The sequence below is a fragment of the Lissotriton vulgaris genome, chromosome 4_1, assembly GCF_964263255.1.
Source record: "Lissotriton vulgaris chromosome 4_1, aLisVul1.2, whole genome shotgun sequence".
NCBI lineage: Eukaryota > Metazoa > Chordata > Amphibia > Caudata > Salamandridae > Lissotriton > Lissotriton vulgaris.
Window position 1 is genome coordinate 836,747,136 of NC_141691.1, and position 20,228 is coordinate 836,767,363.

General features: G+C 49.6%; 1 protein-coding gene across 1 annotated transcript in view; it reads right to left on the reverse strand.

The window, feature by feature from the left end:
* Positions 1 to 20,228, reverse strand: part of GMPR (guanosine monophosphate reductase) — a 491,435-nt gene that overhangs the window by 214,438 nt on the left and 256,769 nt on the right. The window contains exon 4 of the mRNA XM_086965158.1: positions 16,297 to 16,470. Coding sequence (XP_086821284.1) covers positions 16,297 to 16,470 — 174 coding nt within the window. The remainder of the gene's footprint in view (positions 1 to 16,296; positions 16,471 to 20,228) is intronic.

The following is a 20,228-nucleotide window of genomic DNA, read 5'->3' on the forward strand; positions in this document are numbered from 1 at the left end:
CAAAACCGTGCACCACGGTGCAGGGATGAGTGTGTTGTGTGGCATAGGATTTGTTTTGGAGGCATACTATGCCTTGACAAAGTCTGAAGGATTCCTCACACTGGATGACTGATGGTCACTGCAGCATGGATGTAATCTTTTTTATTTTTTGGAAATAATCATATTTGCCCTTGATAATGACTGCAAAAAGTAGGTGTTAGAATTTGACCAAAAGACTGGTCTAGCTTAGTAGAATGGGCTTTGTGTCTAAACCTATGAACGTTTTCACTGATCAACCCCAGTTACAACCACTTTGCGTGAAGCAACAAAGAGCAGCGCAAACCATTTTTTGTGCTGAAAAAAAGGCTCCTTCCCTGTCAAAACACCTTATGGGCTGGATTGTTTGCATCATGCGCCACCTTGCGCTGGGGCAAAGTTTTAGTAAATCTGGACTCACACTGCCTCGCCCAGGCATGCAACCAAGACGCCAGCTTCTCAAAGCGATTTTAGCCACTTCAGTGTTTTAACCACTAGTACCAAAGAGTTAACGTGACTGCTATCAGAGAGGATCGCCATGTTCTACATTTTCGAGTGCTGGCGATCAGATTATAAATTTGTTTTTATTACAAGTAAGAAATAAACTAATGCCTTGGCATTTTTCTCTTGAAGATTCAAATATGTCGGTAAGTCACAGATGGAAAAAAATACCCTAGGGATGTGAAACATACCGAGCAAAGAACATTTTCACATCCGTTTCTTCCTTCTGTTGACACATTATAGGGATTAAAATAGCCGGCAAGCCACGACTGAGGCCATATTACTTTATAGCAAATCACAACAGAATAAATTTAAGACATAGCATAATATGTCCAACATAATATCATAATGCATATTAATGAATAACATAACACACATTATGGATGACACTATAACATATCTAAAGAAGAAATAACTCGTGAGGTAAAATAAGAAGCGTAACATGAAATATTCAAGGTACAATGAAACAAGAAGCACATCATTTCATAATAGGCATCAAAGCATAACAAAAAACATAACACTGAATCACAAAACACGTGAAATCCCAAAATAAAATACACAAATAATACAGCTTGAAATAGCACCTAGCACAGCATGTTTATCAAGGTACACCACAGCATTATAATAATGCATCATAATAATTATAGGGTTTTTTGTCGAAAAAAGAGAGGTTGCCGTCAAAGCACAGTAAACAGTTTCAGATTGCAGTCCATGTCACAGGAACCGCTTATCCTGCATAATATCCAAAAGCTGCCTCACAGAAAGCAGTTTACCTACAGTTTGCTGACCCTTCCAAAATGAAAAGTTAGAAAATCAACTGCAATAAAATATATTGGCTCGTAAATTATCGAAATGAGCCCAATGGCAAACTATTCATAACGGCTGCACATTTACCTAAAATTCAAGCAACCTTAAGATCTACATTTGTCTTCACTTCCAACTGAACACAGCAATCATGTACTATATATTTAATTATTTATTTAATTGCTGTGTAAAGTGATAACTTGTGACGTAAATCACGTCGTAGCGGCAGAGATGCAAAAAGAGGCAGTCATGATAAAGAACCAATTTCCATCATGGAAGAACTAGGATTAATGATAAAGAAAGGTTAGGATAATATAAGCACTAGATAAACTGGGCTGAAACCTAAATACAATACATCTCTAAAAAGAAAAATATACCAAATAAACCACCTTCCACACAACAAGCATTTGCAATGCAATAGGTCTCGCATTTACGTGAGTTGAGCTATTGACATCCCAAATGACAACAATGCCTTTTATTTTTGGTTTCGTTTTTAAAACATAAATAAAAGGCATTGTCATTTATACCTATCCGGAAGCGGATAGTTTTTAAGGCCGTGACGTTGGCTCATAAGGCTCTCTATGCCTCTGGAGCAAAATATCTTCAAAAGAGGCTAGCTTTCTACCATCCTGCCCGATCCCTGAGATCCGAGTCTTTGTCCCTGGCCGTGTTCCTCGGGTAAAAAAGGCTAGCATTGGGGGCCTGTCTTTTAGGCTGTTGGCTCCACAGTTGTGGAACACTCTGCCCGTGTCATTGCGCAGCACTTCCAACCTGCTAGCATTTAGGAAGGGCCCTAAAACTTGGCTTTTTGTTCTCTAGATTTGCTCTTTCTTTTGATTTCTGGTCTCTTTTTCATTTCCCCATTGTGTTTTCTGTTAGAGGTTATAAATAAAAGCGCCGGGACACTCCGCGGAGTAGCCGAGCCCTATAAAAGACACAGTTAACATAACATAACATAACATAACAATAGCTTAAACTCACGTAAATGCCAGACCTATTGCATTGCAAATGCTTGTTTTTTTTATAGGCACGAGGAGATCAAGTCATTTGCCCAGAACCACAGGATGTTGAGCGTCCCGGCCGAGGCTCGAGCTCGGTTCTCCCGCTTTGAGGTCGGCAGCTGTAGCAGTTGGGCCACATCCTCTCCCTTGATCAAAGAGAAACTTCACAAAAGTCCACAACCACCGTCGGAAGCAGCCACAGCAAACTGCAGAACTTTCACTGCTTGTAGACAGGCCCGGACTGGCCGTAGCGGGCACCCGGCAATCCCCCGGTGGGCCGTTTTTGGACCCCTGGGGGGCAATTTTGTTACAGGGCCGTTTTTGCAGCATACCAAAAACCGACCCTGGCAAAGAGCTCGGCGGCACCCCCAAACCCCGGGGGAGAAGGGGCAGGGCCAGCCGAGCACTTTGCCAGGGCCGGTTTTGGTTCCCAGTCCGGCCCTGCTTGTAGAAGGACTTCACAAAACACATAAATCGCCTCCCAGAATATGGCATCCAACCACGAAGTTTCACCATTGTGAACAGACCACATACAACTTTGTAAGCAGTACAGAAACAGATAATAAACACAACGCTTTACCCATCTGTGAAGACCTCTAAACATTCAGCGAGAAACAGCAGAAACAGACCTAATTACAAACTCAGATACTGCAGCCAGCCGTAGGCCCAATAAACACACATGCTTCACTGATCAGATGCGTTCACACATTCACGCGCTTTAATGAACTACACAGAATGCCCAGTGACTACCAACAGCCGAAGGGCGCAGACCACTCGAACAAGAGAACAATCACTGAACCTTATGAGACCATCAATGTATGGAAGGAGAAACTAAGGTTCTAATCCTGTCGCACTCTGTTTATCAAATTGTGTGACGTGTGCAAATCACTTTATCTTTTGGTGCCCAGTTCTTTATCACGCTGAAGCTAATAATGTTCATCATAACGTTCGACTGGAAAAGAACCGAACATATAAAATAAATTTCAACAACTTATAAGATTTCATAATACCAGCAAAAACTACCCTTCAAAAATACACAAGTGTCACTCATTCGGGAAGCGCGCTAGACCTCCCCAATGCGCTCTGGCGGTTAAATGGCAGTGAAAACAGGAGAGCCACGTCCTAAACTCAGCTTCACTGCTTAACCAAATTGGGTGCTCTTAGGCAAATGCATTATTTTTTCGAGTCCTATGCTGTGTTAAAGTCACAAGCAATGCGTTTTGGCGGTTAAACGGCTGTGGAAACAGGAGAGCCAAGGGCTAATCTCGGCTTCACCGCTTAACCAAATTGGGTGCTCTTGGGCAAACACATTATTTTTTCCAGTCCTATGCTGTGTTAAGGTCACAAGCAATGCACTCTGGTGGTTAAATGGCCGTGGAAACAGGAGAGCCACGTCCTAATCTCGGCTTCACCGCTTAATCAAATTGTGTGCTCCTGGGCAAACGCATTATTTCTTCGAGTCCTATGTAGTGTTATGGTCACACATCAGCCATTTTCACGCTGCACATCAGTGAAAACATGAACAGATTTTATATTCAGCTCTTGGATGGAAGTGGCGGGTTGGGGTCCAAGCAGAGAAGGTCCTGGCATGCATTATCTGACTTTATTTATATTGTTTTGACACAAATAAGCACAGCGCAGCTAACTTTGCCCTCCGCCTAGGGAAGCCCTTGAAAAAACTGAAGCGCGCAACTCTGGGAAGTTTGGTTTGGGATGGGGGAATGGAAAAGAGGAGCGGGTAGGCTTTCCAATGAGGAGCCAGTAAACAAGCTACCAGCACACCGTCCTATGTATGCCAAATAAAGATGGCATCTGTCTGGCCAGTTGAGCCGCCCGAAAAATGGACAGGGCGGTAACAAAGAAGCCCGATTCCCAATCACATGCCAGCGTTTACCCTAAACGATGACGCCAGCCAATGGAAAAGAGGAGCGGGCTTTAAGTTCCTTTCTAAAATTGTATCGATTACAAGAAGTCCTCGCTTAGTGAGCAGCGCTTTGCCCTGCAACGCAAGGCAAGACCTAAAAAGACTTGGGGGCATATTTACTAACCTTTCACGCAATGCAGAACATCAAGTAAAGTGGCTGTGCTGCATTGCGTGAAAGGGCAGAAATGTTCCATTTGGGGCCCAACGGGCAGGGGGGGAACAGCGCCGACCACTGACTCAAATTAAGGTGTGACACAGGCCGCTTTATTGGAAGCAGGTGCACCTTGCACAAACAAAAGCCCTTGGCCTGTGCTGTAAAAAACTAAACCTCACCAAGTATATCATTTTCCTAACAACGCCCCACCTCCTCTTTGCAAACTTCAACTTGCCTCTCTACATAGCTAAATAACTTGTTGTACTTAACCCCCCGATAATCAAACCAGATCTCCTACAATTCCCCCATAACTTAGGAAGAACCGCCCCAAACGGCTTACCAGCACCTGTTCCAGCGACACGAAAAAACCCCACATACAAAAAACACTCCTGATGCACCGGCTCCCAAGAAAACCCTTCCAAATCCCCCCTCACACCAAAAAACCTTCTTACCTACCAGAACGCTAAGAAACCCCCCAAAAGCTACCAAGCCACCCCACAACAAAAGGGGAGGGAAAATCAATTTCAGCACCATGACAATCCCCCGCTCGGCTGCTGTGTCACTGCCACCGAAATGGTGGTGTGTGACCCAAAATGGCCCGCTTTACCTTGGCCAGCCCAACCACCAGCCCAACCCCAGCCCAAAACTACCACCAGCCCAAAAACCAGCCCACGTACGGTGCTAGTCATTCTCCCCCCCCACCCCCCGGCCCCCAAAGCCCCCCAGGGGTAGCAGGCCTCCAGCTGGTCGGCCACCCCCCCCCCCCCCATAAGCCCTATTGGGGCCCAATGGGGAGGGGGGGAACAGCACCGATCACAGACTCAAATTAAGGTGTGACAAAGGCCGCCTTATTGGAAGCAGGTGCACCTTGCACAAACAAAAACCCTTGGCCCGTGCTGTACAAAACTAAACCTCACTAAGTATATCATTTTCCTAACAACGCCCAACCCCCTCCCCTAAAATGGTTCCCCTCAAATAACAAATATGAAAAGACTTTGCAAACTTCAACTAGCCTCTCTACCTAGCTAAATAACTTGTTGTACTTAACCCCCCCGATAATCAAACCAGATCTCCTACAATTCCCCCATAACTTAGGAAGAACCGCCCCAAACGGCTTACCAGCACCTGTTCCAGCGACACGAAAAAACCCCACATACAAAAAACACTCCTGATGCACCGGCTCCCAAGAAAACCCTTCCAAAACCCCCCTCACACCAAAAAACCTTCTTACCTACCAGAACGCTAAGAAACCCCCCCAAAAGCTACCAAGCCACCCCACAACAAAAGGGGAGGGAGGGAATATCTATTTCAGTACCACGACAATCCCCCGCTCGGCTGCTGTGTCACTGCCACCGAAATGGTGGTGTGTGACCCAAAATGGCCAGCTTTAACTTGGCCAGCCCAACCACCAGCCCAAAAAGAGCCCAACCCCAGCCCAAAACTACCACCAGCCCAAAAACCAGCCCACGTACGGTGCTAGTCATTCTTCCCCCCCCCCCCCCTTCCCCCTTCCCCCGGCCCCCAAAGCCCCCCAGGGGTAGCAGGCCTCCCGCTGGTCGGCCACCCCCCCCCATAAGCCCTATTGGGGCCCAACGGGGAGGGGGGGAACAGCACCGATCACAGACTCAAATTAAGGTGTGACAAAGGCCGCCTTATTGGAAGCAGGTGCACCTTACACAAACAAAAACCCTTGGCCCGTGCTGTACAAAACTAAACCTCACTAAGTATATCATTTTCCTAACAACGCCCCACCCCCTCCCCTAAAATGGTTCCCCCCAAATAACAAATATGAAAAGACTTTGCAAACTTCAACTTGCCTCTCTACCTAGCTAAATAACTTCTTGTACTTAACCCCAGATAATCAAACCAGATCTCCTGCAATTCCTCCATAACTTAGGAAGAACCACCACTCGAAAGACTTGCTAACGACTTTCGACCCCCCCCCCAGGACGCCTGAACCTTTGGATACTTGCGCACCCCAATAGCCTGATCCAGAGCCTCCTTCAACTGAACAATATAGAGCTCCATCCCATACCAAGACAGGTGGACACCATCTTCCCGAAAGAAGTACACCACCGCATACCTAAGCTCCGGGTGCTCCATCCTACCTAATCTTTCCTTTTCACAAAAAACCTTCATTTCCCTGTTAATTTTCCTCCGAGTCTTATCAATGGCCGCCGGCCTTTATGCCCCCTCCAAATCCGCCTGGAAACGAACTCTGACCAGATCACATGGCACCCCTGCCACCTGCGGCGTATCTCCAACAAGTCCCTCTTCATCTGTTTGACTAAAGCTAACCCTTTGCACAGCACCAAATCATTCTCCCCCAAGTGTATGACCACTATGTTCGGACACACTCCTCCCTTTACCACTTTATTCAAACCGGCAACAACTCATGCCAGCGCATGCCCCCTTTTCCTTGCCACTGGCAGTGAAACAACCTTTCGTCCAATTCCAGGTTCAGAATCCGGTGCTTTTCCCACTCTGCCCTCTCCGCTCGCTTTACAAAAGAATGTCCTACAATGCATATCTCCAGCGTCTCCGCAGTTGGCCCCGCCACTGCACCTGAAAAGACACACAGGTAAGAGGGCAGGAAAACTCCTCCAATTTAGTGCTCCACCCCTACCCCCCGCATCCTGACATATGTCCGGTAACAATCCGACTTCCAATGCCTGAGACGCTTGATGTCCTCCTTCCCCCATCCCTGACGCGCTGCCTCCGTCGCCGCCCCAATCCGGAACAAATGTGTCCCGAAAGCCTTCGGGTCTTCACCCATAACCAGTAGGGCTTTGCCGCAGGACCCACAACACCTGAGCCGCAGTCACCCTGCCAATTCCTTCCCGGCCAAAAACCACACCCTCCAACACCCGCCGTCCAGACGCCAGACGCCGTCCCCACTCTGCCGGGCAAATCGCCTGGCACCTTACCAAACCCAACACCACCCAAGTACCCTCGCCCGCTGATCAATCTTCGAACGCCGGAGCCGCACCGCCACCTCCTGATCCCTCATGTCCACCTCCCCCCAAAGCACCCCTGGTCCACCCCTTCGTCCTACCAATTCCGAAACCCTAAAGGCTCTGAAAAACCTCCATGACATAATGGTGGCAAACAAAGTAGTCTCCCCCCAGTCGCTACAGATTGACGGCAACGTTTTCAACAGACCCTCAAGCATGCCCTCCGTAATGGGCCTCCGCTGACTCACCCTGGCCCCTTTCTCCCTTGCCCAGCCTTCCAGAAGACGCGTCCCCAATTCCCCCGCCGACGGCGAGTAACCCCACCACAACTTCCCCATGAATGCCACCGCCAGCAGCTTACCCGCAATCGTCACCCTCGACAGCCCTTTGTCCATCAAACTCAACATGAGCTGTACCACCTGCTCTTTCCGACGCCACCGGTCCCCCTGTCTTACCGCTCCACACCGCTGAAACTCCTCCCATGCCTGCTCATAGGCCCGGCGTCTCCCGGCAACCACAATTCCACTGGCACCGGCGTCTTGTGCTCGTCCGCCACCACGGCTAACCCATGGAAACTTTGCCACTGTGAACGAGACAAAGCATCTGCAATGTCATTTTCCACCCCCGGCACATGTCGAGCTTGAAACAAGATAACATGCTCCAAACAGTGCAGCACGAAAACTCTCATCAGTTTCAACACCTGTGGGTCCCTGGCCGACTGCCTATTGACCACCTGCACCACTGGCATGTTGTCTACCTGGAACAACACCCGTTTGTGCACCAGCTCCTGTGCCCACACCGAAACGGCCACCACCAGAGAAAACAACTCCAGGAAGGCGATGCTCCGCCCCCCACCTTGCCAATGCTGTGGCCACTGCTCTGTGCACCATCTCCCCACCCAGTAGAGCCCGAAACCGCCAACCCCCGCCACATCCGATGATAAGGTGACATCCCATTTCCAATCCTCCGGGGGCGCAATGGGCACACCATTGAAGCGTCCCAAAAAAGCCTGCCACATGCGCAAGTCCTCCTTCGTACCCGCCGAAAACCGCAGATGATCATGTGGCAGAGTCAATCCGGACAGCGCCAGACCCAGCCGACGGCAGAAAGTACGGCCCACCCTCATCACGCGGCACGCAAAGTTCAAATGCCCCAGCAACACCTGAACCTCCCGGACTGTCACCTTCCGCTTGTCCAACATGCTGCCCTCCAAAGCCAACATCGCCGTCCGCTTGTCCTCTGGCAGGCGTGCTTCCATGGCCACCAAGTAAGCTCTATACCAAGGAATGACAGCACTGTACTGGGACCGTGCGTCTTCTCAGGCGCCAGGGGCACACCCAGGTAACCCATGAGGTCCGTAAAACTGTCCAGCTGCTGCTGGCAGTCTGTCAAACCCGGCCATCCCACCATGAAGAAGTCGACCAGATAGTGTGCCACCGTCTCAGAGCCTGTGCGCCAGGAAAAAGCCCACTGTAAAAAGGAACTGAACCGCTCAAACAGAGCACACGAGATCGAGCAACTCATGGGCAGTGCTTTGTCCACAAAAATGCCCATTTAACTTAACGTCGCACTTTGCCATGAGGGCGCCTGCTCCCACCGCCTCCACGATCCTCCACGGCACATCCACGGACGAATACGACACTGACGTGAGTTCCGCCGAAATATAGTTGTTTACCAACGCCTCCTCTGACCATGACAAATGTTGTATCAAGCGAAATTGACCGGGCTCCTTCTTGGGCAACACACCAATAGGGGAAATATTTCTCCGCCCACCTGGCGAATTACGGGCCCTCATACCCAAGCCAAAAACCCTCTCAAACCCCTGTAGCAACGTGGCCGCATCCTCTGTCCGCGGATAAGACGCCAAGAGGGGCTCGAGACGGTCCAACCCAACCAGCGTATGAGCCTTTGCCCATAGCTCCTGACCCCCTTTTCTGGCTCCCCGCTGCGCTGCCGGCGTCCCAGCCACCACGGGCTGCTGCCTCTGTGTACCCCCTCCGACACCCCAGCATCGCACTACTGGGGGTCTCTTCCAACACTTGGAGCATTCATGCCGAAAACGGCAAACCTGCCTGCTGCAGGCACCTTTGTTAAAATCCCAGCAGGCTCTGACTGTGGCATGCGTAGGGGTGTCTCCCTGCCCCACCCCTCCCCGGGTGGGGCGGGCCGAAAAGGGTGGCGGCGCGAGCGGCAGACCGCTGGCCGTATAAATCTTCCAGCCAAACTTAGCCCCGCCCATCGTCTGGTGGTACAAATATGAATCAATCTCACCCCAGCGTGCCTCAGGATCCGATGCCATTCGTGCCCGGAACTCCTCGTCATAATGCGACCAAGCATAACCTCCATACGTAACCTGCGCCCGCCTGATCACATCCATGTACTTGAAAAGAACTATGGCCCTGTCGGGATACTTCTCGCATTACACTCTGGCGTATATTAGAAAAGCCGCCCACCAGTTGTCAATAGTCAGGGGAACCTTGGGGCGCCTAGCCAACTCCTGTTCCTCTTCCTTCGACCCTTCTTTCGCCATCAGCTCCCTATGAAGTAGCTTCAAGATCTCCACATACTCCACCTTCCATATCTTCTCTGTGGTTACCAGTGACAGGTGCGTCCCTAACGGCTTTGCAACACCCATGTAGGGGAGCATGAGCACCAGGACATTACAACTCTCCTTACCCTTCTTGTCCCCGACGGCACCCTCGCCCATCTTCGCTACCCCTGCACCAGCACCCTTGACATCGCTGCTCGCTGCACCGCCCGAGACTCCCCGACGTCCACCACAATCGCTTCATCGGGGCCCGCTCCTGTGTCCTTCACGTAACTCCCTTTCAGTAGGTGCACCCCCAAGTCCCCGCCTCGCGCATCCGTACCCACTGACACCTGCACACCTCGAGGCTTGCCCAAACCACTCCCCGCTTCGTAACCCTCCTTACCGGGCATCAAGGCTGGAGTCCGCGCTGGATCCCGCCACCTCACCAGTGGAGCCAGGGGGGGCCGTCACTCTTGGCGCTCTTAGCCGTGGGCATGCCTGTAACACACTACCAACATTGTTACTCTGCTTTGGCCCCTCCTCTCCCTCACGCCCCACCCCTGCGCCTCCCCCCGCATTGACCCTCCCCCCCACAAGTCCCACACCCCAGCCCGACCCCGGACCAGCCCCCGTCTCACCACCCAGTGCACCCCCGCCGCAACCTGCCCCCGCACTGCAACCTCCACCTGCCCCACCCCCCAACGCCCCTACCTCCATCTCCCACCCCCTCAACCCCCCCCCACCCTCAGGTCCTCATGCGCCACCCTCGGCAACGGCGATCTGCTAGGTCCCTTCCCCCTCTGACGACACCACAACCCCTGGACCACTCCCCTCGCTGCACATGCCCCCCCTCCCCCTATCCCTCCATGTCTGACTCCTCAATAAGCAGCAGCGACTCCCCTCCCTCCTCTCCCCATGTCCGACCCCCCCCCATCCCCACCGACTCCCCACCTGCCAAAGGTCCAGGCGCCACCCAGCCCTGCCCCCTTTTTGCAATGGCCCCCGTCCCCCGTCCCCCAGCGATGTCTCCTCATCCCAACCCGCCCGCCGCGAATTCCAAGGCTGGTTTGGCCGCCACAACCTGCTTCCCTCCTGCCCTCGGCCTCTTCCCATTTGCCCAGTGCGCGACCACGCCGCCCTACCTCCCCGGTCTTCCTGCCCCGCCCCCCTGCACCCACCTCCTGCCACAGGCGCGTACGCCGCGCGGTCTCACCTTGATGCCTGGCCTCAGAATATCCATTCGGCCTGCCTCCTCAAGTAAGCGCAGCGCCTCCACAACGCGCGGGTCTTCCTGTCGAGCCATACCGCTAGTTTCACTGCCGGCACCACTTGCTCCGCACTGCTCCTCGATTCCTCACCGCATGACCACGCCACAGGCAAACCAAGGCCGGCCCCACCGTCAGACCCGCCGCACACTCGACCCCACAAGGCCAACCTAATTTTCTGCAGTGCAACCACAAAAACACGCTGGGATCACAACCTCAAAGCCAGACAGACCCAAATTCCAGCTCAAAATGAATATAAAATCTATTTTGATTCAGAAAAGGGGGTGGTGATGAACAGAGTGTCTGAATTAAGCAGACCACTCTTACCCAGTCCAAAGATCAGGGCTTGATCCATCACCGTTATTTAGCTCACTGCACCATCCCAGTTCAGAACCTGGCTATATGCAAATCAGTCTGTCCCTGGCCCAGTGCATCATGGGAACAGGGCAGACTAAACTACCAAGCCAATTCTTCACCAGAAAGGAGACAAGCTTCCGGGGACCGGTTTCTGGCATTTCAGCCGTCGTCGGCCCGGCTTGCTTGAATCCTGATGGTGCAGTGAGCAAGGGACTCATGTCTGAGTATACCCTGCCACACCTATAGTGGCCAAAAATGATTCAGAAAAGGGGGTGGTGATGAACAGAGTGTCTGAATTAAGCAGACCACTCTTACCAAAGATCAGGGCTTGATCCATCACCGTTATTTAGCTGATTCTGAATCATTTTGTCCACCATAAGCGTGGAAGGGTATACTCAGACGGCTGAAATGCCAGAAACCGGTCCCCGGTAGCTTGTTTCCTTCCCAGTATAAGAATTGGCTTGGTAGTTTGGTTTGCCCTGTTCCCATCATGCACTGGGACAGGAACAGACTAATTTGCATGTAGCCAGGTTCTGAGCTGGGATGGTGCAGTGAGCTAAAAAACAGTGATGGATCAAGCCCTGGTCTTTGGACTGGGTAAGAGTCTTCTGCTTAATTCAGACACTCTGTTCATCACCACCCCCTTTTATAAAATCTATTTCAGCACCACGACAATCCCCCGCCCGGCTGCTGTGTCACTGCCACTGAAATGGTGGCGTGTGACCTAAAATGGCCGGCTTTAACTCGGCCAGCCCAACCACCAGCCCAAAAACAGCCCAACCCTAGTCCAAAACTACCACCAGCCCAAAAAACAGCCCAAATACGGTGCTGGTCATTCTTCCCTCGGCCCCCAAAACCCCCTGGGGGTAGCAGGCTGGTCTGCCCCCCTCCCCCCAAGCCCTAATTTACAAAGATATGGCGCATTTCTGCTCTCTCCTTGCATTGGCACACTGCGTGCAGACTAGCGCCAATTCAGGCACCCTTGCAACATGTGCAGGGTTGCTTGTGTTACAGGCAGGCTTGTTTTTGTGCAGGAAGGGATACTACCCCGTACGAAAACAATCCTTAGAGGCAATTTCCTCTTTGTCAATGTGCTGCATAATGCTGCATATACAGAATGAGGAAATAACAAGGAGAAATAAAGATATTTCTCCTGGATACGCCTCACTGGGGAAGGCTTAGCATTTTTCACAGTGCCAGGTTTACTAGCTTTAGTAAACATGGGATTGCATCAGAATCTATGGGTGGATGTCTGAGTATACCCATGCTCCACCCATGGAACCCCTCCCAAGTTGAAATGTAGCATAATGTAGCGCAATCAGCTGCGTTGTGTTATATTTCTTTACAAAGCCATGCAAACCGGCTTTGTAAATTCCAAATAAGCCTTTGGTTATTGCCATGTAGTGCCTTGCACGATGCAAGGGGGACACAAAGGCTTAGTAAAAATATAGGTCTACACGGTTCAGCAAATTCATACCACAGCTCCATAGTTGACCCCATTGCCAAGCACAAAGTGCACTTCCTTTTACTAATTGAAACATGGCTGAATGCAGACTCACGGGCAGGGAGTAGATAGTAATGGTACAGTGGCGCCAGGGTTTTTAATGAATCTCTGCACCCCAATTATGATGACTTTTACCATGTTCTAATGGGGTGGAGGCCCACTTTCCTTGCTTTGATGATGGCTTTTGGTGGCTTTGCAACACCACTGCTCACAAGATATAGGTTTAGTTCCTCAATGTGTTCCATCTGCAGGGCAGATAGCAGAAAAGATAATGGGAAAGCAACTGCATTTATACACCATAACTCCCTCCCCTGTAAAAGAAAACAAAGCAAAACAAACAGGACTTGTTCTTGATTAGAGTTCCTAAAAATTGCCTGAAACACTTCATTTTAACAACTCATACCACTTTCTCCCAAGTTGGACAAAACTGAATCGCAAAACAATATGATTCCATTCCTTAATAGAAAATCGTCTCTGCTCAAAATATATAAGTATGGGATATCAACATTAATTGGTGTGACAATAATGATCTTTTCGCCTTCGACTTCTTGAAAATGACCACTCAAATCATCCTCAAACGACTCTCAAACCGTCCTACTCAAATTAGAAACAACACGTTGACCTTGTAAACTGAGATCTACCACAATTAGAATGCGTTGAGCCTAGTGAAGTGGAATGGTTGGTCCATTTTGTCGTACTGTTCAAAACCAAATAATAGAAGAATCCAAAGTCTTACTAACCTGACACCCAGACAGCTTAGAAAAACAGCATTCAGCCGTTTTAAGGACTAGGCACTAGCTAAGCTACTTTAGACTGGTTCTCTTGAATTTGAAGGCTAGCTGGATGATAAGCCCACATTTGACAAATTCAAAAAAGTGATACTAAACAACATTTCTAAAATTAGTCTTTTTAAAAAAAAAAAAAGCTACAATCAGTACCAATAGCCCACGGTTCGAAAATTAGCTACTCCTGAAAGGGAAAGTTCTCTGCAAACCTGAAAAATGTGAAGGTCTGATTAATCTCCAAAGCATCTATCAGTCTTAAAAGCTGTTGGAAAGTACAAGAATTAAATTATATCAGTCAACCAGTGTTTGCTACAAGAAAACAGACAGAAAGCAAACAGGCCTAAACAACCTACTGGGGACCAGATCTACTAAGCATTTTACCAGTCGAAAATGGCCAATTGGGCCATTTGCGACCGATAAAAGACATTTTGCCATGTAAAGAAGGCAAAACGCAAATCAATATCTTGATACTGATTCGAATATTTCTTTGGTGATTCCATATTAGTAAGTGGCATGTTTAGGGCATCCATTCCCAATACCGAACAGCACAGGTATGTATGAATGTTTTACGACCGGTAATGCAGTTGCTAAACATTTGCAGTTACCAACAACTTCAAGATGGCGGTAACCCATTCGCAGACGGGAAGGAGCTGCCAACGGACCCCATCTCCTTTGTAACTGTTGTCTCCAACATTTTTTAAGAGAAGACTGTGGTCCAACGGACCACTGCCTTCTCTTAAAAAATTAAAAGGTAGCTTTAAAAATTTTTTTTTTTAAATGCATCACAAAGGAAAATGGCCTGCATTACGAAAAGTAATATTGCGTGATTTAAAAAGGAATCACAGACATGGAGGTCTGCTGACCCATTGTGATTGTAGCCATTCACAATGGGTCTCAAATTGAGGCCTGACTCATTACTATTAATGAGGCAGGTCCATTTGCGACCCACTGCAAATCGCTAACAGTGCCAAACACACTGTTATACATCGCAGTTTGCGATTTCTTAATAGTAAATCGCGAAAATTCCCGAATTCACAATTTTGTACATCTGGCCCTAAATACCAAACCACCATTAGAGGAAACCATGCTCCTATCCAATATCAAATGTCAGGACTTTCAAAAGTTCTGCATCAGCAAAGTCTTCTCACTCAAGATCTCAAAAATAAAGCAGAATCCATTGCCCTCCCTTTCTCACCAATAATCAAGAACAACTTTCTACTTTCCTGTAAGTTATGGTAACAAACCTATCTGATTACCGCTGCCAATCCGAATCAAATCAACAATAAGTGACTTTTCGCTGGTCAACTATGCCTTTCAAATGTATTGGAAAAGTAGGATTCTGTGCAACTTGACACATTTGTTGAGAGCAACACTGTCTTCGCAGGCTAGCAATATGAGTTTTATTAAGGATATAACACTGAGGCTGCCACTGTATTGACATCTGACGGCATCCGCTGCATATTAGATAATGGTGACACTTGTCTTCTCATTCTTTTTGTCCTCTCTGTGACATCCAATACAATTGCATGACAGAAAAAAAGCTGAACCACATAATGGATTCAGTTATGTGCTTCCCAGATTCAATGGGTAGTGAAGTGGTTGGCAGAAAATGAAGAACATCCTGACCCAGGGCCCCTAGACACTACGTTGCGGGAGGGAGATGAGGGGATAGATGCAGGAATTGACATTCCATACTAGACATGTGATGTGACGGCGGGCCTTCTTTAGCTCATCACACACCAAGATTCTGTTTATTTTACCTCAATCTTAAAGAACCAAAACAATTCAATTAGTTGGTGATATAACATTAAGCAGCACCCAGTATTTCTCAGTACAGGTCCAGCCTCCTCATTGTGGAACACATGAGGTGCCAAGAAGATCTATTCCAGTCCAGAGAGTAGTAAAACATACCCATTCATCTAGTGGTAACTTTACCTCGCTACGTTTTCTCAACCTAACTGCCTTCCTACCTCTCTTCTTCCCTCCCTATGCTCTGCTCTTCTTTGATTCACATAATGGGTTGAATAATGTCATTTCTAAAGTGTATTGCCTTTCATCTAGTTCTCTAAGATGTTTCTTGATCTGTATTTTGTCTATTGTAGAGCACACTAAACCAGATTGCAGGCAGATCACTTATATGCAAATGTAGAATAAATGAAGTAAGCCAGTAAATGAAAGGGAACACTGTTTAAAAAGTGTAGCATAATAAGCAGCATTAGTGCATAGGTTGTACAAAGCACAAAATCAAGTGGTATATCAAAAAATGGCAAATAACAAAACTGCATATTATACTTGCAAAAAAACTGTATAAAATAATGCATACAGCTTATAATATACATTGTAACATGCCACGGTGCAACATGAGACATACCACACTGAATACCAGGTACCATATCATAATATATTAGTAAAAGAGGATACAATACAAAACAAATCACAAATTAACAAACTAAAACATAAGGTACAATGTAGCACCATAAAACATAATACAACAGTACTTACCATAATTGTATGATTTGGAAATTTGGCATGTACACTTTTAACAAATTCCACAAAGTGCTCAGAATATCCATTTGCCACATCAAGGCATATGTATTTGATGAGTGGAATGGCCTCCAGGATGCAGGTCAGCCTTTCAAGGTCCGCTTGCCCACTCCCTGAGCTTGCTGCTATGTGCTGGATGGTGAGACACAAACAAGGAAGTGATTGTTTATTTTACAAGGCGATAAATGCATATGCTTAACATAAATGTAATATTTTAGCTACTCCCATTCCAGGTGAAAGCTTCATGAAAACACAGCATAGCCACTATGCTGCAGTATTGACAACTAGATACTTCATTTTTAGGTCCATGGCTCAGCACATAATTTAACTATCATATGACAACAATGTGGGTACCTTTACCCCGTCTCCAATAAATTAAATTAAAAGAATTGGGAAGCTTTCCATTATGATACCAACGCACCTGTAATACCACATGTATCATATTTTGAGTAGCTTCAAAATTCCACACTATCACTATGTAAATCACTCTTTAGCTAGTTTAGACCCTGGTGGGAACCTAAGGACCATAGTCATATTTAAATTCCCTTGCTGTAGCAGCAGGCATTGTATTACCAAAAGTGCTTCTGCAGCACAGAAGAAAAACTTCACCAAAACTGAAATCATGAGCATATTTGGGGAGTGGTAATTCATCTGAAGTTAGTCGTGTTGCAACTCTACCTGGCCACAGACCAGGGCTGACTCTTTTTTTTTTTTTTTTTTTTAAATATATTTTTATTGCAGGAATTAGTAGATCGTTACAATATCGACCAGCATTGTATCACAAGCAATATCAACATAATAAGGCCCTCTGGCCCCCCACCGTGAGTTTCGTACACAGCCATCCGGCCCACAACCCTGGGGTCGGGCGGCGAAATGCAATGGGGGATCAGTAGGATGCTGGAGCTGGTCCGGATGATTCACTGTCCGTCATCTGCTTTTCTAAACAAGCCTATAAACCCAAAAGAAAACCCCCACCCTCAAAGGTCTACTAACTAAAAGAAACCCCACCCACCCCCACCACCAGCGCCAGGGAGCTACCAACACAGGATCTGCCATGGGACCCACGGGGAAAGCAATAGGACTGTCAGTACAAACGTTCACCGGGACTCGGGGCGAGTCGCTTCTTCACCTTCAGAGTCGCTGGGGGCACAATAATCCCTGAGGGCCTGCACCAACATTTCCCACTCCAACGCTGCCTCCTGCGCCTTCTCATTACGCTGCCTCCAAGCTAGTTGATACCTCAGCGCGCTCTCTCCCGCCGCCCACTTCAAAAGCTCACTGTGCCATCTGCTGCCTGTCGGAGCAACTCGTGCCTTCCAGTTCCTGGTCACCTCTCGTTTAGCAAGGAGGAGCCCCAGGTCGATAAATTTACTAGAAATTTTATTCCTGGGGGTATGGGGGAACCAGTGTAGGAGCCCCACCGCCGCATCCAATGATAAGGATCTCCCTGTCACCTCCTCCAGGGTCGTCTCTACTTCCTGCCAGTAGGATGACAGTCCTGGACAGGCCCATAACATATGTAGGAGGTCCGCTTCCTGAGCCGGGCACCGAGGGCATTCCGCCGAAGTCGTGGCAAAATATCGCCTGATTTTCACCGGGGTCAGGTACGCTCTATGGAGAACATAATAGTGGACCAGCTGGAAACGGGCGTTACGTGTGCCCTTCCAGGCTCGTCTCACCAACTGGGACCAGGTCGTCTCCGGGATCTCCCTACCAATGTCCTCCTCCCAGCGGTTTCTCAGAGTGGTGAGAGGAGCCAACCCTTCGTTAATCAACCTGCCGTAGAGGCAAGTGACCGCCTTCACCGTGCCTGCCGACATCATCACGTACTGGCACACCTGAGATAAGTGGGGTTCCTCCTGCCCGTTCCTCCAGTGTGCCTGGATCGCCCGCACAATGGCCGAGTGCAGCAGAAAGTCACCACGGGGGATCTCGAAGCGGTCAATAAGACCCTGGAAGGACAAGAGCGCTCCGTCCTCGTACAGATCCCCAACGAGCTGTAAGCCGGCATCCTCCCAGGCCGCCAAACGTGACCTATCCCCTCCGTGGGGGAGGGCCGTCAGCATCCCCAACGGTATTTCAGGCGCATATGGTATTCTCAGTGGGCCTCGGGCGTGGGCCCGATTCCAACACAGGCGGACAGTCCGCTCCTCCATCGACAAATCCCGCAGGGCTAAACGTTGTCGCAGCGCTATAAAGGAGAGAACATGTCTGACCATGCCCTTCCCCCTTCCGTCTTCCGGGCCCCGGAATTCCCTGGCGATCTCCTGAGTGAAGGTCTGGAGCTGCGCCGCCAGATAATACTTTTCAAAGTCCGGCACCGCGAGCCCCCCCTCGTCTTTCGGCCTCATCAGGGTTTTGAGGGCCACCCGCCGGCGGCCCGATCCCCATAGGAATCCGACCACCATAGATCGTAACAGACGAAACGTGGCCGGCGGGACCCAAATCGGTAGAGTCCGGAAATAATATAATAGCCGGGGAAGCGCCACCATTTTGAGCAGGGCGATCCGTCCCGCCACCGAAAGCGGCAGCGTGGCCCAAAAGTCCATGCAACCTCGGAGTGCTCGAATGCAGCGGGCTATGTTCCCATCCAGGAGGTCGGGCTGGTCGTGATAAACAAATTCCCCAAGGTACTTAAAGCAGTCGGGCTCCCATCTAATCTCCCTACTTAGGGCAGGGGCGGGAGTGCCCCTGCGTACCGGAAAAAGACAGGTCTTAGACCAATTCACTCGGAGGCCCGAGACCTCCCCGAACTCTGTGAGCGCCACCTCCGCTCCACGTAAAGCGTCGAGCGGGTCCTCTAGGAAGAGCAACAGGTCGTCCGCATACAGCGAAACATAATGCGGGCCCGCAGGCGTCCACAAGCCCGTGTAGTGGGCTCCCGATCGAAGGTGCAGCGCTAGTGGCTCCACCGCCAGTGCAAAAAGAAGTGGGGACAATGAACACCCTTGCCGCGTGCCTCGTTCTACCGGATACCGCGAGGAAATCAATGGGCCCGCCCGGACCCTGGCCGAAGCAGAGGCATAGAGAACCGCGGTCCATCTGACAAAACCCTCCCCGAGGCCGAATCTCCGTAGCACCGTGCCGAGGTAGTCCCACTCCAGGCTATCAAAAGCCTTCTCTAGGTCCACCGACAAGACGACCGGGGACGGGGCATCCACAAACGGTTCCCCTAGCAAACGGAACAACCTGCGAATATTCATAGTCGTGTTCCGCCGTGGGATGAAGCCGGCTTGGTCCTCATGCACCAGGGAACTCATGTGTCCCAGCAGCCTCGAGGCCAAGATGCTGCTCAGTATTTTATAGTCCACTGTCAGCATCGATAGGGGACGGTAAGATCCCGGGTCGGATGAGTCTCGGCCCGGTTTGAGGAGAGGAACCACCAACGCCTCACACATCGAGCTCGGGAGTCGCCCCAGCCTCTTCGCCTCCCTGTAGACCACCAATAATCGAGGGGCTAGGAGGTCAGCGTAAGCTGCATAAAACTCCACAGGTAGGCCATCCAGGCCCGGGGTCTTGTTTCTCGCCATCCGTTTAATGGCCCCGCGGATCTCCCCTAATTCAATGTCGGATCCCAGGGCTTTCGCCACTTCCTGCTCCACTGTGCGGAGCTCCAGTGGACGAAGATAATTATCAAGTCGGTCAGGGTCTTGTGCGGAGCGACTGCGGTACAAACATTCGTAATAATGCCGGAAGCAACTAAGAATCTCCGGTTGAGTGTATACCTCGGTTCCGTCTGCCTCACGCATACTTGTCGTCGATTGGGACTGGCGCGTAGGGTTGGCCAACCACGCCAACAACGCGCTCGATCTGTCTCCCTCCGCGATGGACCGGACCGTATAGGCCTTATAATCGAAACAGCGGAGCCGTTCGACCTCTGCCGCTACCTT